Source organism: Benincasa hispida, chromosome 5, assembly GCF_027475165.1.
Source record: "Benincasa hispida cultivar pf3 chromosome 5, pf3_genome.v1.1, whole genome shotgun sequence".
Classification (NCBI taxonomy): Eukaryota; Viridiplantae; Streptophyta; class Magnoliopsida; order Cucurbitales; family Cucurbitaceae; genus Benincasa; species Benincasa hispida.
The window spans coordinates 57,091,794-57,113,304 of record NC_143482.1 but is presented as its reverse complement, the minus strand read 5'-3'; the positions used below and the strand labels follow the sequence as shown (position 1 = coordinate 57,113,304).

The window sequence follows — 21,511 nt, the reverse complement described above, 5'->3', positions numbered from 1 at the left end:
ATGTTACAATTTTACCATTGAGATTTGAATTTTATTTCAATTTGATCCCTTTATTTCAAGATTTTACATTTTTAACTCCAATTTTTTATTAAATACTCACTTCCAATCATTGACGTCGATATCTCTTAATTAATTTAAAATACTTGTGAAGTGAAATTTTAAATATGTTCAAAGTAATGAAATTTAATTAATTATAATTATATTAGTTATTTCAAATTTATCAACATATATTAACATTAAAGACGATAAAAATGTAAATCTTGAAATCTATGGACTAAATTGAAACAAAACTCAAATGTCAAGGATAAAATTGTAACATTTTAAAACATTCTGACTAAATTGAAATCAAACTCAAAACTTCAAAACTAAATATGTAACATTTTGAAACTTAATAACCAAATAAAAACTAGATCCAAAATTTAGGTACCAACCATGTATTTTTTCTTATTTATTATTTATTTAATCTGTCTTAACAAAGGATTTTGAAGTGAGTAGTTAAAAAAGAAAAAATAGTTTTCTGATTCTCGAAATATCCTTTTCTTCTAACTTTAAAATAATAATCAATTAATTTCATTTCTGAAAAATAAAAAATAAAAACCTTTCCATTCATCTCTCTACCTTCCTCTCTAACATATATATCTATAGTTTTTTCCACCCTATTTTCTTTTTCTCCTTAAGAATATTATTGCTTTTATTTCACATCCTCTTCTAAAATATCTTTTCACCTTTCTCTATCTATAAATCATTATTTTTCTATTTTCAAACAAAAAAAAAAAAATCATTGTTTTTCTTTTTAACTTTTTCCTCTCGAAAATTTCTCCAATTATATCTCTTTAAAATTTATTTTTCTATTTTGTGCCTTTTACTCTATTTATAAAATTCATCTCTCTTGTAGTTTTCATTTTCTCCCTCTCTCTAAAATTCATTTATTTCTCTTTTACTTCTCTCAATAACATTTATCTTTGTTCTTTTAATTTTTTTTCTCAAAATTATTTTGTCTCTCAAAGTAATTTAACTACATTTCTCTGCTCTCTGATACTTAAAAAAAGAAAAAAGAAGAAGAAGAAACCAAAAACTGTTGTCAAGTACTTGGTTTTCGTTTTTAAAAATCGAAAAACCAAAAATAATAATCAAAATCTCATTTAGTAACTATTTGGTTTTTTTTTTTATGAAAAATGATAATTTAGTTAATAACTACTACTTTTATCAACATATATATATATATATATATATTTTTTGTTATTCACTTTTCATTGATGTTTTAAGAACCAAGTCAAATTTTAAAAACTAAATAAAGTAATCTTCAATAAGTAGTTTTTGTTTTTAAAATCTAAGTAATAATTCAAATACTTCTTTAGAAAATGTGATTTGCATAATATGGAGTTTTAGAAGAAAACAAGTATAAATTTCAAAAACTAAAGTCTTGTTTGTAACCATTTCATTTTTTGTTTTTGATTTTTGAATATATTCAACTTATTTCATCTCTATTTCTTACAATGATTAATATATTTCTTAAGTACAATTATTAAATTCTTATCCAATTCTAAAAACAAAAATAAGTTTTTAAAAACTATTTTTTTAGTTTTCAAAATTTAGCTTGTTTTTTAAACTATTGGTAAAAAATAGAGATAATAAATGAAGAAATTTGGTGGTGGAAGTACTGTCTATAAACTTAATTTTAAAAACAAAAAATAAAAAACCAAATGGTTACCAAACATGGTCTAAATATAAAAAACTTTTATTTTTTTTAAAAAAAAAAAAGTGAAAAATGAAATATTTATCCAATAGGGACTTAGGAGATTTTTCAAATAGATTACGGCAATTTCTTAATAATGAAAACTAATTTAATTTCTAAATATATTATTTTGTTCCCTTTTTCCAATTTTGTCCCATATGTCTCAAACTTGATTGAATCCCTCTATGTAGATATGTTGAAATTGGTAAGAAATTTTATTTAGTTTATATATATATTTTTAGAAAATTTTATTTTCTATTAGACAACCATTTTTGGTATGTTTGGTATTTATCAAAGTTTTACTCTATTCCTTATTCACTTTCTTTTAATATATTTCTTTTTCTTTTTGATAATAGATGAGGTGGTGGGATCAAACCTCTTATATCAAGGTTGATAATATATATTTTATGCCAGTTGAGTTATGTTTTTTTTACGCTAATTATAATATATTTGGTTGTTTAGAAAAACTCATGGAATATAATATTAATTCTTAGGCCTGTGACTACTGAAAAATAAATTCATTACCTTTAAATCTTTCATTATTTACTCGATAAAATATTTATGAAAGATTCTACATATTTTAGACCATTAGAAAAGAGTATATATGCAATATGACAAGGTATTGTCACAAAATATTTCAATCGTCATTTTACAATTTTGTTAATCAAGATGAAGGCAATCACTATATAAATTTTAGGCACATTTAAGATAAAGTTGAAAACTTAAAAACATTCAATACTATACATTTAATCTTAATTTGATTATTTGGTTAGTCTAATTGTTAAATCCACCTATAGCTCAAAGACACCTTTAAAATTATTTTTCAAATAATTTTTTGGAAATTACCTGGAGGATTTTTTTAGTATTAAATAATACTTTGGTTTCTATACTTTGGATTTTGGTTCATTTTGGTCCCTACATTTTCTAATTGTTCATCTTGATAATTGAACTTTCAACTTCAGTTCATTTTGATTCTTAAATTTTTTAAAAGTGACCATTTTAATCTTTAAAAAATGAAATGAAAATGAAAATGTATGGACTAAGATGGTCGTCTTTTCAATGTACAAGGATCAAAGAGAATATTTTGAAAGTATAGGGACCAAAATGAATTAAAGTTAAAAGTATAGGAACCAAAATGAACACTTTCAAAGTTTGGAGACTAATATGAACAAAAACTCAAAATATAGGGACTAAAATAGGGTTATTATTATTATTATTATTTTTTGTTAGAACTGGTTTACAAAACATAAATTAGGTTAAATCGTTCTTGGGAAAAAAATCAAATACTAAAATAAAATAGAAAATTTTCTTTTTGAAAGATACACTCAACCAAGCAAGTACTTGTCTCTTCATAAACTATAATATCTCTAGTGACACACATACATTATAGTAGAAAAAGATATTATAATATTATTGAAAATTCTTTTAAGAATATAAAAGTACCCTTTTTGGCTTTTGGGAATTAAATACAAAACAGGGAAAAAAATGGAAAATTGCAATTGGTAAAGCACATGCCAAGTAGGTTTTGATGCATTCAATTGGAGGGACCATTAATGCAGAGTGAAGGCCTAACTTCCTTGATAAAGGACAATGACCCATTTTCACTAATCCCCTTTTTTTTTTTTTTTTTTCTAAAATTTATTCTTAGATTTTCTCTCTTTTTCTTTCTGCTCTATTTTTTTCATTATCATCTAAAAAAAGAAACCTTTTTTATTTTTTTTATTTTTAATTGGGCTAAGTCATTTTTCTCCTTCTCACACATGCTCACATCCATCCCATATCCTTCTCTTCTTCCTCTATCCATCTAAAAGAAGGGAAAGAAAAAAAAACCCAGAATCAGATTGTGAGAGATTCTAAAAAGTTTCCAGCTTTTTTGTGTTTCTCTTGCAGTAATCATTAATTTTGTTGTAATTTGAAGACCCCTTTTACCGATCTCTGTTTGTATGTTCTGGTAATTTCTTTCTTTAAACCTCTTGTACTTCTCCTCAGTTCTTCCCCTTTTTCTGTTGGTGTGTGGTTCATCTTCTTGGGAAAATTTTGGTTTGTGTAAAAGTATTGGCTGATTTTGACTTTAGGAACGTTTTTGCTGACTACCCTTTTGATTTTGTTTCTTGTTTGTTGCATCAAACTTTGTTATTGCTGAGCTCTTCTTCTTCATGTTTTGGTTATATTCCCAAGTGGGTTGGTTTGATTGTCTGAATTTGTGTGTTTTTGCTATGGTTTTTCTCTTTTTTCTGACTAGCAATTATGATTGTGCAAAAGAGTTAGACGATTGATTTATTCAGTGTATGAAATCATTGCAGGATGCTAAGTCTATTTATTGTCGCCATGGTCCTCATGGGTCAGAATTGATTGTTCACGAAAGTTCTCTTCTCTTCCTCTTTATTCTCGTGCCGAGTATGAATTTGTGTTAGTTTCTTGAAGCTGGGGCCATGGTTAGTGGCCATATCTTTCCATTTAAAGGCAGGTTCAGGTTTCCTACATATCCTCAGTTTTCCAATTATGTGTTCTTTTTGAATTTGCAGCTGAAATATTTGCCTTTTTTGGGCAGTTTCTTTTAACATAATTCTGGATTTTAGCAAATAGCTTATGCGGATTTTGTTGAGGGGGAAATCATGGGGGTATGGTATATATTTTCATTTGTCGGTTGGGTTCTTAATCTTTGTTTCGAGCTAACTGAATTCTCTTGCTATAAGTAACCACTTTGGAACTGCCTTTTTTTGGCATTTGTAGGGATTTCAGGAGTGATTTTGATCCTTTATTTTATGTGATTTTGATCTATTGCAGAAGCTGCATTTAGCTTGTTCATATATTTGATTCTAGTTTTGGCAATCTAGAAGGATTTCTAAGGGAACGTTTCAAGGATCTGATTGCAGTATGGGTTACATATGTGATTTCTGTGGGCAACAAAGGTCGATTGTGTACTGCCGATCTGATGCTGCAGCTTTGTGCTTATCTTGTGACCGAAATGTTCACTCTGCTAATGCCTTGTCAAGGCGCCACTCAAGAACATTGTTATGTGATCGATGCCATTCACAAGCAGCATTTGTTAGATGTCCTGAAGAGAATATTTCACTTTGTCAAAATTGTGACTATATGGGGCATAGCTCATCTGCCTCCATTTCATCTCGAAAGAGGCAACCAATCAATTGCTACTCAGGCTGCCCGACGGCTGCAGAGCTCTCATCTATTTGGTCATTTGTTCTAGATCTCACTTTTGGAAGTGATGCTTGTGAGCAAGAATTAGGATTGATGAGCATTGCCGAAAATAGTGCAGTAAATGCTTGGGGCCCTGATGATAAAGCTGGTCAAAACGTATCTGGTGTAGATGAAAGCCATGAATTCGCAAGTGAAGATAAATCAATTTGGTATGGGTCATCTTCAATGCCTCACATTATGGACCAACCAATTACTAGGGATGCAACTTCACCCAAGGTATGTAACAATAAAAATTATTCTCCAGAAGTAAATTAAAACCGGATGGGTTTCTGCATCTGTTATGTTGTTTCATTTAATCCAAATCCTTCTCATATGGTGTGGTTTCCCCAAAATGCTTGATGTTAGACCTAACTAGTAGACAAAGTACATAGTCATAATTTTACCAAACTAAGTTGAAATGACAAGCCAACAAGCTCATAGACCCATAGTTTCATATCTTAATCTTAATGGCCATCTATCTACTTCTACCATATTAACACCTTATGGTTTTCTTTCTAAAAATGTTAGTAGATTGTAAGAACAGAATGTACAAGCAAACTTTCCAGTTGAGAAGTCCTAGGTTAGTGTCTTAATTGCCATTATCTGTCATGATTTTCATTTTGAAAGGTCGTGGTATCACTTAGTCGTTTGTAAGAATGGTATGTATAAGCCATTTTTGACGCTATGGATTTTTCATTTGACAAGTCAAACAATTTCTGGAACAACTGGAGAAGTTAAAAATTTCCACCAACTATTTTATTGAAAACCATAATTATTTTTCAAAGATGTACTTTTGTTGTGTATTTAAAATTATGATCAAGGATCCTCACTTTAATCTCCATTAGTGGATAGTTGTTACCTTTCACTTTGAAGTTGATATCGGGATCTGTCATTTTTTCCAACTGTTTTCTTTCTTCTGATCTCATATTGGAGAAATTATGGTTACCACTGTGCACAACGCAAAGTTATATACTGGAGCACTTCTTTTCAAAAGCCATTGTTTTTTGTTTTTTATTCAAGGAGTCATGGACCTTGCTGAATAAATATTTGGATACATATTGATGATCATTATCTTTCGACTCTGCAGTGAACTCTAAAACTTCACTTGTTATTTGTTGTTCTCTAAATTCTTAATATTCATTATGGTCAACTCTCATTTTTATAACTTGAAAATAATTCTGCCCTCCTATATTTTTCAAATGATGCAAAGTTGTTTTATATTTGCATAAATACTTTTAAATGGCTCTACAGGCAGCAGTGTCACTCTAGTTTACTTTGCTTGCTAAAATTACCCGATGATGACTTTTCGTGATGACCTTTATGTCTTAGAATTCAATAGTTTTTTCATAAGAATCTTTGCAAATTTCACACTATTAATATGCAGTTGCACTATCCTGGAACAAAAGGTCCTGAACTTGACATTGAAGATGACCTCTACGAGACTTTGAATATGGATGAAGATAGTTTGAATATTGAAAATTATGAAGAACTATTTGGTGTATCTCTCAGTTATTCTGAAGAACTGCTGGAGAATGGTGGTATTGATAGTTTGTTCAGGATGAAAAACTTATCTGCTGCTAAATCTGGTTGCCCTGGCGCAGCTCCTGCAGAGGTATCTCAGTCCCCTTGCAGCAATAGCTTTTTGATTGTTTATGGAAGTTAGTCTCTCATTGTTTCATGTCATTTGCTACCTAATTTCACGAGGATGTACACATTGGTAGTTGTTTCTCAAGGATAAATTTGTAAGGATTTGATAAATTACACACCACTTGATTTAAGTCTAAGCTATAACAAGCATTAAGATACCAGTAATTACACTTGAGTATACTTAACAATTTTGAGCTCTGAATTCAGAATTAAAACATGCTTATTGATAAGTACGCCTTCAGCATTGGATCCAAGAACTGTGTTGAACAACAAGACTCAAAGAACTCAACCCAACAGCCCCAAAACCTATTTGATCTCAACCCCTAAGATAGGCTAGAATACATATTACTTGGATGATCAAACAAGTGAGGGATTGGACAAAGCTCATGGCTCCATCAACCCTTATCTTTGAATCACTCCACAAGCAAGATTGATCAAGTCAAGCTTAAAAGATTCTAAACATGCAACCTAAACTTCATAGAATTGTAAAGAAACTTAGCTCTAGGCTAAAAGAAAGCTCAAAAACTCTTTTACTACCTATTTCCAAGTCTTTTATGCAAAGACAAATTACATGACATTACATAGCCTCAAAATTAAAACCCTTGAAGTAATTTGAAGGGTAGGTTCCTGAATTTGATGCTTCACTTGCACAAACGGAAGCTTGAGATGCAATTGAATACGTTTAATTGCAACTTCATTTTATTGTAATTTTTGACGCGTGAATAAGATGGCTTGGTTCATATCATTTGCTCAACATGAATGCTTATATTCAGGGGGTGTCAGGCGGTTTTGTTAACAATACGATGCAGCCTCCAAGCAGTAATGCAGCATCGGCAGATTCCGTAATGAGCACAAAGACTGAACCGGTCCTTTGTTATAACAATAAGCAAGAGCACTCCAGTGTATCGTTTTCTGGCATGACTGGAGAGAGTAGTGCAGGAGATCATCCAGACTGTGGAGCTTCATCAATGCTTCTAATGGGAGAGCCTCCATGGTGTTCCATGAGCACTGAGAGTTCCTTCCAGTCATCTAATCGCAGTGATGCTGTAATGCGCTATAAGGAAAAGAAGAAAGCTCGAAAGTGAGTATTTAAGATGAACTTTAGACATGTGCATGCATATGCAGTTTTTTTCTCTACCCATTCTGCAAGTTCTTAACTTTTTTGCTTATAATGTTAGCACTTTCAAGTTGGAATTGAAATTCTGAATTATCACCAGTTACACAACATAAATTTCCAGAAAGAGCGATGAACTGTTGTGAATACTGTAAAAATCTTCCAGGCTAATGGTTAAAAGATGCTGAAAATAAGTATGGTTGTTTATTGTCTTTCTTAAATAGCTGTAAATAAGGTGCATACTCCCAAGTAGCTATAATCCCTTTTAGCTTCTTACATAATTATTTCATAAAGCTTTTGCATTATATTATCATTTATTGTTTGATCCTCTCATAGGTTTGAAAAGAAGGTGAGGTATGCCTCTCGCAAAGTTAGGGCTGATACTCGAAGACGTGTCAAGGGGCGCTTTGTCAAAGCTGGAGAAGCTTATGACTATGATCCATTGAATCAAACCAGAAGCTACTGAAAGTTCAACTTTTGGAATGAACATGAAAAAGGAAAAAAAAAGAGAAAAAAAAAAAGGATATGTGGCTTAAGGGTCCAACATTGTACTCCAATCGATGGATAAATATTGATATCTCAGTGTTGGACGGGAAGTATAGACGTATACAAACAAACCTGAGTTTCATCAGGTAGATGTACAAAAGCCGGGTCTAATAGCTCTATCGATACAACTCGTGGGGCCAAAAAATCTGTATCCATACCACCTAAAACTAACAAAAATATTGGCATCCAAGACAATGTACATTTCGGGGCTCTAAGTGATGGGTATAGTTTTCTTGGTTAATCAATGCAGCTTCAGCTCGTTTGCTATGTACTTAAAAGTTTGAAAAAAAAAAAAAAAAATACTGATCTGATCATTGGCTGGCAATGGCTGTGTTCACAATATGGAGGTCACCTCTTCCTCCTTGCTTTTGGCTACTTGACAAACATGGCTGCACCAAATTCACAGTTTCCAGGTAATCTTGATTCCCTTTTCAACTGACTTGTAAATTTGATAATCTGTTTATTTGCTGAGGTAGAAACATGCAGCCAGAACAATTATATTTGGGACAAAACTGAACTGTTGTAAGTTAAAATTTCCTTAATGGCACACAATGAATGTATATGTTGCAAAGATTGGTATTAGTATTTAACCAATTTTGTAGTCCATTTTCTCTCCTTTTTTACCCTCCAATTACTTTCACAGAGATATTAATAGTTTATATTCTGTCAAGAGCTCGTAAGTTCTTTGTGCAGGATGTCAGCAGTCGCATTGGAAAGTCCAAAAGGCATATAACCAAATCAAGCATCTATACACATGTTTCAATATGGAATTCACTATGTTTTTTCTTCTTATTTTCTATTTTTTTGGGGTCAAATTGAAATAAAGATGGGATTGAGAGTATAACATAGCCTAAACCTCACTCCTTGTGGTGGTTGACTTCAACATATTCTGAAAAGATGAGAATGTTATATTCTTTTAATAGGGTTAAAAGAGGACCACTTTGTTTAGATTCTTTTTTAATCATCTTTTCATTTTGATGAATGATTTAGACTCAACATGGTCAAGAATTAAGATTCTCTATTGAAAGAAGAACACGAAACTCGCTACAAATCACTTTTTAGTTCTATCTACTTGGTTTATAAATTTAAAAGATGTTTAATAAGGCTTTAAACTTTCCATTTTGTGCTCAACACGTTTATCAAGTTTCAATTTTGTACTTAATACGTTTATGAAGTTTTAATTTTGTGTCAAGTAAGTTCATGACTTAGTCAATGTTGGATCTTTTAGATAGTTGAATTTTTGTAGTTTTGTAGTTTTATTAAACAAGAAAAACTCAATTTTATATCTAATATATTAGATATTTTTTTAAAATTTTGAATATAAAAGAAACCTACAAGGCACAATTACCTGCAATTGAAAGCTCAATGACTAGTACACATTTTAAATGTTTTAAATAAAATTAAAAGTACAGAGAATTTCTAAATTTCCGACCTCTTTAGACATAAACTTAAAATTTAGGAATTAAGGCCATGTTTATGGAAGGGTAATGAATTTTGGTGTAATTCGAATTGGTTTATATTCATGGATCGATGGAAATGGGACTCAATTGTAATGATTATTTGATTGTAATTGATCACGTTTAACTATCATTATACAAAGGTAATCTAATATTTTTTTTTCAAATTTTCAAACAATTGATGGAACCCCCATTTTCACAAACATTTTGAAAACGTATATGGAACTTGATTGTCTTTTTCTACTTCTTGCTACATTGTCCAATTAAAACTTTAGGGTTTACCAATTGGGTGTTCGATCATCAGTAAGTACATCGTATCTGGTTATTATGCTCCATTAGTGGTTCATTGTACACCTTGAACATGTTCAATTTTTATGTTCATAACTTTTCAACTAGGGTTTATAAAAGTCGCAATTTTTTTTCTCCGATTTCCATGACCATGTACATGGAGTTTAAGAAACTCAAAATCTATTTTACCATGGACACTGTAGTTACATTGAAACAGTTGCATTGCATGTTATCTTTGTTCTACTGGAGTGTTATGAAGTTATCGTTTGTTGTATTGATTTGGTCAAACCTTTGCAGTTCATTATTCGTTCCATTTTCGTTACGTTATAAGTTACTGTTTCCGTTTCATTTTCCGTTGTGGTTGGGGTTATTGTTTGCGATTGTGATACGTGTATGATTAGTAAACACATGAATGAAGTTGTGACCTTGATCCCCAATAGAAGCAGTAAATATGTATTACTACTGCAAACGATAACTCAAACGGTATGACTTAAAATATGTATACGTTTCTTACTTAAAAATTATTACAGAGTTGACATGACACAAATTCAATACAAGATTCATGAGGCGAAAGTGGTATCCTACTCAGTACACCAATATATCCCGTATCAAGCATGCCAACATTGTTATCAAGAGAAAGTTCAGTCCTGCACGATTGGATATGTTTAGAAGAACGATTTTCGGTCACTTTGTTGATATGAATATAATATTCAACAGTTTTTTTTTGTTTGTTTTGGAGAGTCACCAAAATTGACCCTTTTTTTTTTTTTTTTTTTTTTTAATAAACCTACTTATTTTGAAATGTTAATATATTTTTGTTTGGGTCCCATCAATCTCGCCAACTTCATCAATAAACGAACATCTCACGTAGTAGTAGTGAACAAATACATGGAAAATAAGAAGATATTCATCACATGCATAATAAAATATAACTTTATCGATATGGTTTTCGATTACATAAAACAATAGATCGAAGACCCTAAAACAATAACTGTATTATTTTAATGAACGGTGTTAGTCATCTAGAACAATAACTGTTATCAATAAATCCGAGCAGTACAACAATAACTGCTGACATGTGACTTGGATGAAATTATCAGAAAAAGGGTGTGGGTCCTACGTAATATTCAAACACAATTCGATTGGTCACCCATTGGTCTTCATTCATATTATATTACTTTATTATGGTTTTCCAACTAGACCTACCTGTCAGGAAGAATGCACAATGCCGATACACACTATCAAACGTAATAAAATGGATTCCACTTTCCAAATTACGTTTCATATATTGCGATTCACCTTCTGTAAACATGCTCGAAGCTCGTAATATAACACTCATTACATAATATCTTTCATTATTTCCATGGTGGTGATAGTCTTATTATGAGCTTAACAAAATTCACAAAAAGAATGGTGAATAATGTAATTTATAAAACCTGACCAAATGAAGAGAAATTTTCACAGATAGAAAAAATGTCAAATTATTTAAAAAAAAAAAAAAATACTGATAGGCACTGATTAACTTCTTAACTCTATTAATGGTAGACTTGTATAAGTTTCTATCATTGATAGTATCAATGATAGACTTTTATTAGTTTCTATCACTACTAGACACCAATAGACTTCTATTAGCTTTTATCAGTGATAGACTTATATCGACTTCTATCAGTGACAGACATTGACAACAATATCTATCATAAGTATCTAAAAGCAATCAATGTCTAGTGTATGTATTATAAACTATCTAAAAAAACAACTAGCAACAACAAAATGATAGGCAATTGATAGGCAATTGATAGGCAATTGATAGTAGTCTATCAATGTCTATCTGCGATAGATTAGATAGTGATAACAATGGTTATCACAACTATCTAAAAGCAACAAAGTTTTCATATTCAATAACGTCTAGTGTATAGTTGTTGCAACAAAATTATGAACAAAATTATTACTATTGATAGACCATTGATAGTAATCTATCACTGTTTATCATTGATAGACTATGATATATGATAATGTTCTATGATAGGTAATGATAATATTCTATCACTTGGCCTATCACTCATTACATAATATCTTTCATTATTTCCATTGTGGAGATAGTCTTATTATGAGCTTAACAAAATTCACAAAAAGAATGGTGAATAATGTAACTATAAAACCCAACCAAATGAAGAGAAATTTTCACAAATAGAAAAAATGTCAAACTATTTATAAAAATAACAAAAAAAAAAAAAAAAACTGATAAACACTAATTAACTTCTTAGCTCTATCAATGATAGACTTGTATAAGTTTCTATCACTGATAGTATCAATGACAAACTTCTATTAGTTTCTATCACTAATAGACACCGATAGACTTCTATCAGCTTCTATTAGTGATAAATTTATATCAGCTTCTATCACTAATAGACACTATCTATGACCAACATTGACAACAGTGTCTATCACAACTATCTAAAAGCAATCAATAACAATGTTTAGTATATGTATTATAAACTACCTATAAAAAAAACTAGCAACAACAAAATGATTATATATTGATAGTAGTCTATCAGTGTCTATTTGTGATAGATAGTGATAACAATGGCTATCACAACTATCTAAAGCAACAAAATTTTCATATTCAATAACAACGACTAGTGTATAGTTGATGACAACAAAATTAAAAAGAAAATTATTACTAGTAGTCTATCACTGTTTATCATTGATAGACAGTAATATATGATAATGTTCTATGATAGATAATGATAATATTCTATCACTTGATCTATCACTTACCTTCCATTATCTATGATTATCATTCTAATTACTATTTTGGAACTAGCAACAAAACTACCAAAAAACTACTATCACTTGGTCTATAATTTAGCCTTTCATTTCTAGTAACAAAATTATAAATAGAGAAGAAGAAGATGATGATTTATAATTGAAGAAAAACTAATTTACATTCTTGAACTAGCAACAAAACTATAATAGAGAAGAAGAAGATTTACCATTAAAGAATAATAAGGAGAAGAAGGGAATGGAGGAGAAAAGGAAGAAGGAGAACCGAAGATGGAGAAAATAATTAAATTTTGTTATTTGTGTAAATATTTTTCCTAATTTTTCTATTTTTGAAAATCCAAGATATATTCTTTTATTATCAATCAATCAAGAAAATCATTTTTTTGAAAATCCAAGATATATTCTTTTATTATCAATCAATTAAGAAAATCATTTACTATACTTTCGAGACAACCTGTCCTATATTTAGTGCTCGAAAAATTTCGATGGAGAGAATAATTAAATTTTGCTTGAACACCATCTCTTTTACAGTTGGTCACTTTACAATCCAAGTGTTGGTATGTAGGTTAAATACACATTTCTTTCAAATTAATTATGCAAATCCATACAAATGTAGACCAAAATTTGTATTTTCAAACCAATTTGCTCGAAAAAAAACCTACAAAATGGGCGACATTTATACAGTTGAATCTCACCAAAGGGCAGACTTAAAAATTGGACAAAGAAATAGAGGGAAGAAATTCTTTCTTTTTGAATAGCTGAGGCATACATGGTGAATTTGCTAACAAGCCAAAATGGAACCCAGCTTTGTGAGTCTAAGCAACTTGAAAGCTACAACAAACTAGGCAAAATTCACTTGGAAGTTTTAGACTTGTCAATCATCTTCATCTGAACTACTGTCTTCCAACATCCTCCCATTGTCCTCGGCCATCGTCGTCATATTATCCTGCACAGGTATAATTGATCAACATGCGAAAGAAACAGAGATGCAACCGACATTAGGCTTCAAAAGTATATCGACTCTTACTGGCATCTTATCCCAGTCTTTTAACTTGGAATTGGTCAGCATATAATTATCACGTAATGGAGCCCAGGCAGGGCCTTCAGCGTCCGCTGCACCACCTGATGTGTTTAACTGTTCGACACAGAGATGGCCATTTGAGTTTGTTGCATTATGGACATGAAAGAACAGATAGTATATGATGGTGACCTAAGTTTCACTCACTTAATCAACACCCCGATCGATGCAATTTTCCCTGCAGGGCTTGGTCCCGTTCCCCATCCCATTTACCTTTTTTAAAATTTTGTATCATTTTTATTGTTGTTGTTATCGTGAATTTTCCGCAGGAGACCCTGTCCCAATCCTCATAAAATCTAACATGAAATTTTGTGGGGACATGAAAGTCAGTCATCCCTATCCCTGTGGACCCATGGACATCCCTACCCTTCCCCATTCCACTGCCCACATACAATAATGATGATGAAGGTGATAATTAAGAAGGCCACGGATAATCGGTGCACAGAGAATCGGTGTTTGTAGAAAGTAACATCAATTGTAAGGATTAAAAATAGAATTTACCAGCACTTCGTTAAAATCGGAAGACGAAAAAGCAGAAAAATAACCAACCTTTGCATTACTGTTTGTTGCTGACAAAGTTGGCTTGCCCAACTCAGAAAAGAAAGCTTCTTTTCTGCGCTTATTTATAGCTGGCAGTATAAACCAAATAAATTGGTCAGAATGAGATAGATAGAATGAAAAACCACTCAAGACATGGTTTCACCCTCAAATCTTGAATGGCAACTCACATTCACAAGTCAAGAAAGAAAGGATAAATGCCTTAATACACAAACAAAATGGGTCTAACAAGGTTACGAACATGAAATAATCCTATATAAGAAAATAGGGGAAGGCATTAGTTGACTGGAAGTAAGCATGAGAAACTAATAGGTCGATAAATTCGAGGGACGTAACTCGTAAATCACTGATTGCTGCAAAGTCATCACATACATATAATTCCAAACAAAGTCAATAAATTAGCCAACTAGCCTATGACTCATCAAAGCAGAAACCACAAAATGAAATATAAGACATACATCACATGACTCGGAAAATCAAGCTACAAGAATATATACAATGCAACATGCAGTTACAACAAAATCAATTGAATGCTTTAGAGGGACAGCATATTCACAAGGCAAGGGAAAAGAAAGTGAAGATTATATTTACTTCTTCACAATTTGAGATTTTGTTAACTTCTGAGATCTAAGTTACGTAGGAGGCATAATACCTTTAGCATCTTTAGTTCTTGAAGGATTCAAACCCTTCTGAGCATGTTGTGCCTTGTTGACCTGTATCATATTGAAAATAGTGGAATTCAGTGATAAATGCAACATAAACAAGGAGGATGTGGCAAAAAAGTTGTCTGAAATCAAAATTTGGCTACTTACAGCGTTAAACAACTTGACAACTGACAATCAGCAAGCAACAATACACATGGAGATAAATGTGTTAGTATGATGAGAGATGTAATAATCCCAGTCAAATAAAAAAAATAACCACACCCATCTCAAAGTAAAATAGAACTAGGCTACCTCCTTTTGTAGCAACACCAATAAGAAACTTTTCATGAGAATCCAGGTAGGTAGCAGGTTTCACATGACCTTTTTCACCTACCTACAATATTCAAACATTTACAATCAACCAATTTTAAGCAAAAGCTAAATCATACAACAAACAAGATATTTTATTTGAAAGAAAATACCAGTTGTTTCTCTTTTTTGGCCAATCCTTTAACCTTCCGCTCAGCTTCCTCTTCTGCAAGCTTTTCAACAATAAGCTTCTTGTTTGCTGATAATATAGGACCCTGCAACACAAATATGGCACAATCATTTCTTCACTACTTCAAATAGCAAAAAAAATTCAGACACATTTAAAATATAAACTACCAGAGTTTCATCTTCAACTAGCAAAAATAATTCAGACACATTTAAAATATAAACTACCAGAGTTTCATCAGATATGCTCTTCTTGAGAATACTCCTGAATGCAGCTCGAAAGGCTCTACAACCTTCAGCAAACTTCGTTATACCTGGTTGAATTTCACCATTTTCATCATCTTCGGACAGCTCGACATCTGCATTCACATCCTTCCCTTCCTCTTCACCCTCAGAAAACTCTTCATCCCCAACCTCCTCCGCATGACTGCGCACCAAAACTTTTCTCTCATTTTCAACCGTCGGAGCCTTCTCATCGTCGTCGTCATCCTCTGAATTATACTCACGCGCCCGTTTTTGGAAGAGTTTCTTCATCTTCCTATCAACCTTAACTTTGTTTCCACTTCCACCCATCATCCTCGGTCTTTTATTGTTCCTAGAACCCATCTTTTTCCTCCTCTTTGCACCTCTCACCAATTCTACTGCATTCCCGACATCAGCCATAGTACCTGATTCTAATGCAGAGCTTATCCCAAACAAAATATTTCAACAGTCTTAACACCTGTTTGAAACACCCTGAATTTGGAAGGATAACATATCAGTGTGTTCCGATGCCCAAAAAAATACAGGATATTAAACTAACCCCATATGATTTCATTTTTCTATATAAATTTAGTTTACGCCAGTGCCACAAAAAGCCACCCTATGCCAGTTCATAGGCATCCATAGTTTCTTCAATATTCAAGAAGCCTCAATGTCCCTCAGTCAAACTTAAACTCAATGTTAACTTTCTATTTTATTTGTTCATTGTTGGGTTTTATTTAATTGATAACAATAATTTCAATTACAGCCTTTCCGTTCCAACAAGTTTTTTATACCCAACTAAACTAAGTGAATTTTCTCTTTTGCTTTGCTCATCTTCTTAAACATTTTATCCTCTTCAAATATTGATTTCGGATAGAAATGATATGTTTTCCTTTATTCCTTTTGATTCATTTTTTCCTCTAATACACGTTCTTAGATTTATATTTTCATTTAGACTACTTGAGCAATGGTTGAAGAAGCAATCAACAACTAAAAAAAGAACAAATTGTTCTTGATTTTCTTCTCCGTCCGTGAAGAGAATAAACAAGCATAGTCCAACGAAACAAACTAAAACAAAAAAAATAAAACCTTGGAGATCTGAAAAATGAGCGACGGCGGCCCGGGTAAGGGGCTGAACTACTGTGCTTGTAAGAAGAATGAAAACAGATATAAGTAACTCAGAGGAAGGGGGCAGCAGGCACTTCTTCGAAAGGGTGAGGCTGCGGCAGCTAGAAACGCAGCATCCGACGGCAGCTGCTGAGACGGCGTCGGGCAGGAACAGCGAGCGGAGTGCGGCGGCGGGCAGGGTGCAGCAATGGACGGAGAGAGTGGCTGGACGAGAAATAGGGTTTAGTAATAAGAAAAATAAGGATGGTTTTTTAAAATTTAAAAAGAAAAATAAATAATCTGATGATTGAATTTGATGCGCACGGAAGAGTGGGAAATTGAGGATAAAAGGAAATATTGATTTTTTTTTTAAAAAAATATTAAACTATTTATAGAAATAACAAAAAAAAAAAAATAAGTAGATTTCTGTTAACAACTATTATTCGTAGAAATTAATAGAAATTTATCATTAGATATAAGTCTATTCGTGTATATCAATGATAGAAACGGATAGAAATTTAAAACGAAAATTTACTATTTTAAGTAAGTAGTTTCTCTTATTTTTTATTTTTTGAAAATCCTTTTTTTTCACAACAAATATATATGTTAATTATATCAAATATTTTCATCTTTGAAATAAGTCATTTCAAATAACACATAAATGTATATTTTTTTTAATATTATAAGTGAGAGTTTGTATGTATGGAGATTTAAATATCCACCCCAATAAATAAACTAACAACTATATTTCAAATCACCAAAGTTGGTATGGCTGACAGTGTTGATTTAGTTAGAGTCTTATCTTTCGACTGTTTAGTACTTGATCGTTAGTGCCAGAAAATCCTTACATCCTAATGAAGGAACTCTTATTCAAGAGTACCTGTGAGCGGAAGCAGATCTTTCCAATTTATTGTGACAAAATTTCCACATATACATTTAAAACATACTAATATGCATTCATAACACTAAATTACTGGGCTTGCTCAAAGGAACAATAAATAAGAGATCGAGAGGTCATACCAATTGAAAACTTTTCTTCACAGCAATCTCGCTTTCATTGGAACGACAAGCTATCGTTCAGCAAATCCCAATCGTCTACCTCGAACAGTCTCCACACAAATAGAAGAAAACGGGGACGACATCACCACTTAGAGCCCTCAGTATTCTCGGAGTGAGAATCCTAAAGGTGGGCTTTGTTCGAATTTAGTAAAGGGGAGGAGGAAGGGAGATCATATACAACGATCAAGCAAGTGGAAGAAAGGCTCGTCTATCGTATAGACAAAATGCTTGATCGTTCAGGTGAAGTATACGATCGCGTAGGAAAAAATAAGCGATCGTCTAAATGATTATGTAGGAAAAGCTAAACGATCGTCTATATGATCGTTTAGTAAATATCGGGTGCTAAACGATCGCTTAGGAAAAGGTAAACGATCATTTAGTAAATAGCGGGCGCGGGTGTAAGTGTTAAGCGATCGATCAACACTATCGTGTAGGTAAGCGATCGTTCAACACTATCGTATAGGCACTGATTTTACTAAGCGATGACACACTTCAATACTATGTTCGCTCATCCAATGCTCAACACACAGTGAGCTATTTAAGTGTCTCAAAGCGATTTTTAAACTTATTCATCCGTTATGAAAACAGAAGAGATGGCAGCCTATTATCCCTTAACTGTCCAATTAATAGACAATGAATATAATCACATTATATTCATAACCTATGGATTAAAATCATATATTAACCAAAGTATTTTTCTTCCACTAGATATAAATCATATTTACATCAAATTTCCTCCAAATTAATGTATCTCATACATAAAGTTAATTATATCAGATATAATTAACTAGTTCAATTATATCATATATATAACTGAACTTCCTCTTGTCAATTTGAACATTTCAAACTAACACAAAAACTGATTCTCAACTTGTATCCAAGTTACTAAGGAAACCTTATCGACCTATGGCTCGAAGCTTCAACGGTATGTGAATAACTGACTAAACTTTTTAGCCACAATATCCACCATCCATTAACTGCCAAGCATTCCACTAAAGACCGACAGTTGAACTCTTCTTACCATAGATATATTTTAATGTCCATTTGATATAACCAATCATCAGTACGATGACCCTTCACAGATGCTCGTAAGTACAGTTAGGCCAATTTACCGTTTTACCCCTGTAGTTACATTTTACTCCTTAAGTATCACTGATCCCTCTAGTGAACAATACAACATAGTTCTACTATTTGTGAACACCTCTCGGATTATGAGAAGGTGTGTGGCGCTACATCGTTTAAGCCTCAGGATCAACCCTTAAGAGAGCAATCTATCTACTTATCCCTGATTCGGGGAAGGAGTGAACTCCATCTTGTGAAGCTGAGTTCCCAGTTCCCAAAGACGAATCCCCAAAGTGGTAGGTTTGAGTTGGCGCTCTGGTCACTTGCACCCATGCAAATCAAAGGACCGGCCTCAATGGTAGGAGTTCCCAACTCACTCCGGATTGAGGTCATGTTACCTATGGTCATCCTTGTGAAGTGAAGTCTTTATCATGAATGGAGGTATATGACGAGACGTTAACACTTCATGGTCAGGTCTTATACAAACTCTTTGTATAGGACACCCCCGCTCGCATGTCCCCTACACGAATGATCAGGATCAGACCATCTGTGACCAGTCACAACACTTGTAACTATTCTACAAAGCGGGCCGCGTCCGTAGTATTACCAGGATAAGGTTTCCTTCCTATATCCATATACTACAGACCATTTTGGTTGTCACTTAAGACATGATCCACTTGTATGTCACTACATACATGCTTAAGTTACATAAAGACAACCATGGATATTAAGTTTATTAGTTTGTGGTAAAATAAAAACATCTAAATGTGCAAAGTCAATAAGTGAAGTAAATATCATATATATTATACATCATAAGCATTCGTACAAAATTGTTTACAAACTATAGGACACGAGACTTTAGGACATAAACCCCAAAAATCTCCCACTTGTCCTAAAGCGAAGTGGGAGTACAAAAACAAGTACAAACAATAAACTAGGGTATAAAAAACTAGTACAATAAAATCTCCCACTTCCTTAGTCTAGCTGCGAGTGGTCCCATAGACCTATGCTCTTAAGGTGACCCTCAAACACTATAGCCGTGAGAACCTTCGTGAACAGATCAACAACGTGTTGCTTCGAGGCGATCTTCGTGATGATCACATCTCCTCGATGCACTATCTCGCGGATCAGATGATACTTCCGCTCTATGTGTTTGCCGTGCCTGTGACTCCTGGGCTCCTTGGAGTTTGCCACAACACCACTATTGTCACAATAGAGAGTGATGGGCCTAGACATATCTGGAACAACTTCCAGCTCTGTCAAGAACTTCCTGAGCTAGATGGCCTCTTTAGCAGCTTCACAAGCCACTATGTACCCAACCTCCATCGTGGAGTCGACAATGCACCCCTACTTAGTGCTCCGCCACACTACAGCTTCTCTGTTAAGAGTAAAAACTAACCCTGAAATGGATTGTTGAGAGTCCTTATCAGTCTAAAAGTCAGAATCCGTATATCCAATAAGGATTAAATCCCTAGACCCATACACGAGCATGTAGTCCTTCGTTCTCTGATGATACTTGAGGATATTCTTAACTGTGGTCTAGTGACCCTCACCTGGGTTAGACTGATACCTCTGACTATTCCCATAACATAGTAGATGTCTGGCCTACTACAGAGCATCACATACATCAAACTTCCAACGACAGATGCATATGAGATCCGTCTTATCTCCTCAACCTCTTGAGGCGTCTTAAGAGACATGTCCTTAGACAAAGTGACTCCATGCCTGAATGGTAGTAGGCCCCTTTTGGAGTCCTGCATCGAGTACTTGAGCAAGATCTTGTCAATATACGATGCCTGAGACAGTGCTAGCACTTTGTTCTTACGATCCCAAAAGATCTGTATACCCAGAACAAACTGAGCTTCTCTCAAATCTTTTATTTGGAATAAAGGTCACTAGTTAGTTCTTAACTGCAGTCAGTAGACCTACATCATTCCCGATGAGTAGAATATCGTTTACATACAACACTAAGAAAGCTACTGAACTGTTGACTATCTTCTTGTAAACACAAGGTTCATCAACGTTTTGCTCAAAGCCATATGATTTGATAACAACATCAAATCGAATATTCCAAGAACGAGACACCTGCTTCAGCCTATAAATGGACTGATTCAGTTTGCAAACTTTTTGCTCTTGACCTTGGGCAATGAATCCTTCGGGTTGCACCATATAAGTGGTCTCTTCAAGATTGCCATTCAGAAAAGCTGTCTTGACGTCCATTTGCCAGATCTCATAATTATAATAAGCGACAATGGACAGGAGGATGCAGATCGACTTTAACATGGCAACAGGTGAGAAAGTCTCCTCATAGTCGACTCCCGCCACCTGGGTATAGCCCTTTGCCACAAGTCGAGTCTTGAAGGTTTGCACCTTCCCATTAGCACCTCGTTTGCGCTTGTAGATCCATTTACAACATATAGGTCATACCCCATTAGGCTGATCTACAAGAACCCATACCGAGTTAAAGTACATCGACTCCATCTCGAGATTCATGGT

At 33.2% G+C, this 21,511-nt stretch overlaps 2 protein-coding genes across 12 annotated transcripts; one reads left to right on the top strand and one right to left on the bottom strand.

Annotated features, from left to right (window-relative positions):
• The first annotated feature begins 3,314 nt into the window (after positions 1-3,314).
• LOC120077853 (zinc finger protein CONSTANS-LIKE 9) lies at positions 3,315-9,188 on the top strand. 11 transcript variants are annotated; one of them, XR_016529708.1, is made up of 8 exons: positions 3,354-3,686; positions 4,039-4,202; positions 4,287-4,356; positions 4,523-5,170; positions 6,318-6,545; positions 7,354-7,661; positions 8,031-8,653; positions 8,934-9,188. XR_016529708.1 is itself a non-coding variant. In XM_090313884.1 (7 exons), the coding sequence occupies exons 4-7, from the start codon at positions 4,613-4,615 to the stop codon at positions 8,158-8,160; spliced, it is 1,224 nt and encodes a 407-aa protein (XP_090170010.1). In that variant the 5' UTR covers positions 3,351-3,686; positions 4,039-4,202; positions 4,287-4,356; positions 4,523-4,612; the 3' UTR covers positions 8,161-8,846. The 11 variants fall into 11 exon arrangements, 8 of the variants coding, with proteins under 8 accessions (XP_038887859.2, XP_090170010.1, XP_038887860.2 ...); XR_005481844.2 differs by lacking the exon at positions 4,287-4,356 and having other exon boundaries at positions 3,315-3,686; positions 4,039-4,198; XM_090313884.1 differs by lacking the exon at positions 8,934-9,188 and having other exon boundaries at positions 3,351-3,686; positions 8,031-8,846.
• Positions 9,189-13,496: 4,308 nt separating this feature from the next.
• LOC120078714 (Rrp15p protein) lies at positions 13,497-17,216 on the bottom strand. Its single transcript, XM_039033012.2, has 9 exons — positions 16,877-17,216; positions 15,773-16,279; positions 15,532-15,633; positions 15,362-15,443; positions 15,218-15,237; positions 15,058-15,118; positions 14,397-14,476; positions 13,797-13,904; positions 13,497-13,715 (listed from the first exon to the last, which is right to left on the bottom strand). Exons 2-9 carry the CDS (start codon positions 16,205-16,207, stop codon positions 13,644-13,646), a joined length of 960 nt encoding a protein of 319 aa, XP_038888940.2. The 5' UTR covers positions 16,208-16,279; positions 16,877-17,216; the 3' UTR covers positions 13,497-13,643.
• Between the last annotated feature and the right edge of the window lie 4,295 nt (positions 17,217-21,511).

Excerpts from the sequence above, each read along its gene's own strand:
- LOC120078714 (XM_039033012.2), bottom strand. The coding sequence starts at position 16,207 with ATGGCTGATGTCGGGAATGCAGTAGAATTGGTGAGAGGTGCAAAGAGG. Across the intron at positions 15,444-15,531 it reads CCAAAAAAGAGAAACAACTG|GTAGGTGAAAAAGGTCATGT; the intron begins GTATTTTCTTTC and ends TGAATATTGTAG. Across the intron at positions 13,716-13,796 it reads AAGACTGGGATAAGATGCCA|GATAATATGACGACGATGGC; the intron begins GTAAGAGTCGAT and ends ATACCTGTGCAG.
- LOC120077853 (XM_039031931.2), top strand. The coding sequence starts at position 4,613 with ATGGGTTACATATGTGATTTCTGTGGGCAACAAAGGTCGATTGTGTAC. Across the intron at positions 5,171-6,317 it reads GGGATGCAACTTCACCCAAG|TTGCACTATCCTGGAACAAA; the intron begins GTATGTAACAAT and ends ATTAATATGCAG. Across the intron at positions 7,662-8,030 it reads GAAAAGAAGAAAGCTCGAAA|GTTTGAAAAGAAGGTGAGGT; the intron begins GTGAGTATTTAA and ends ATCCTCTCATAG.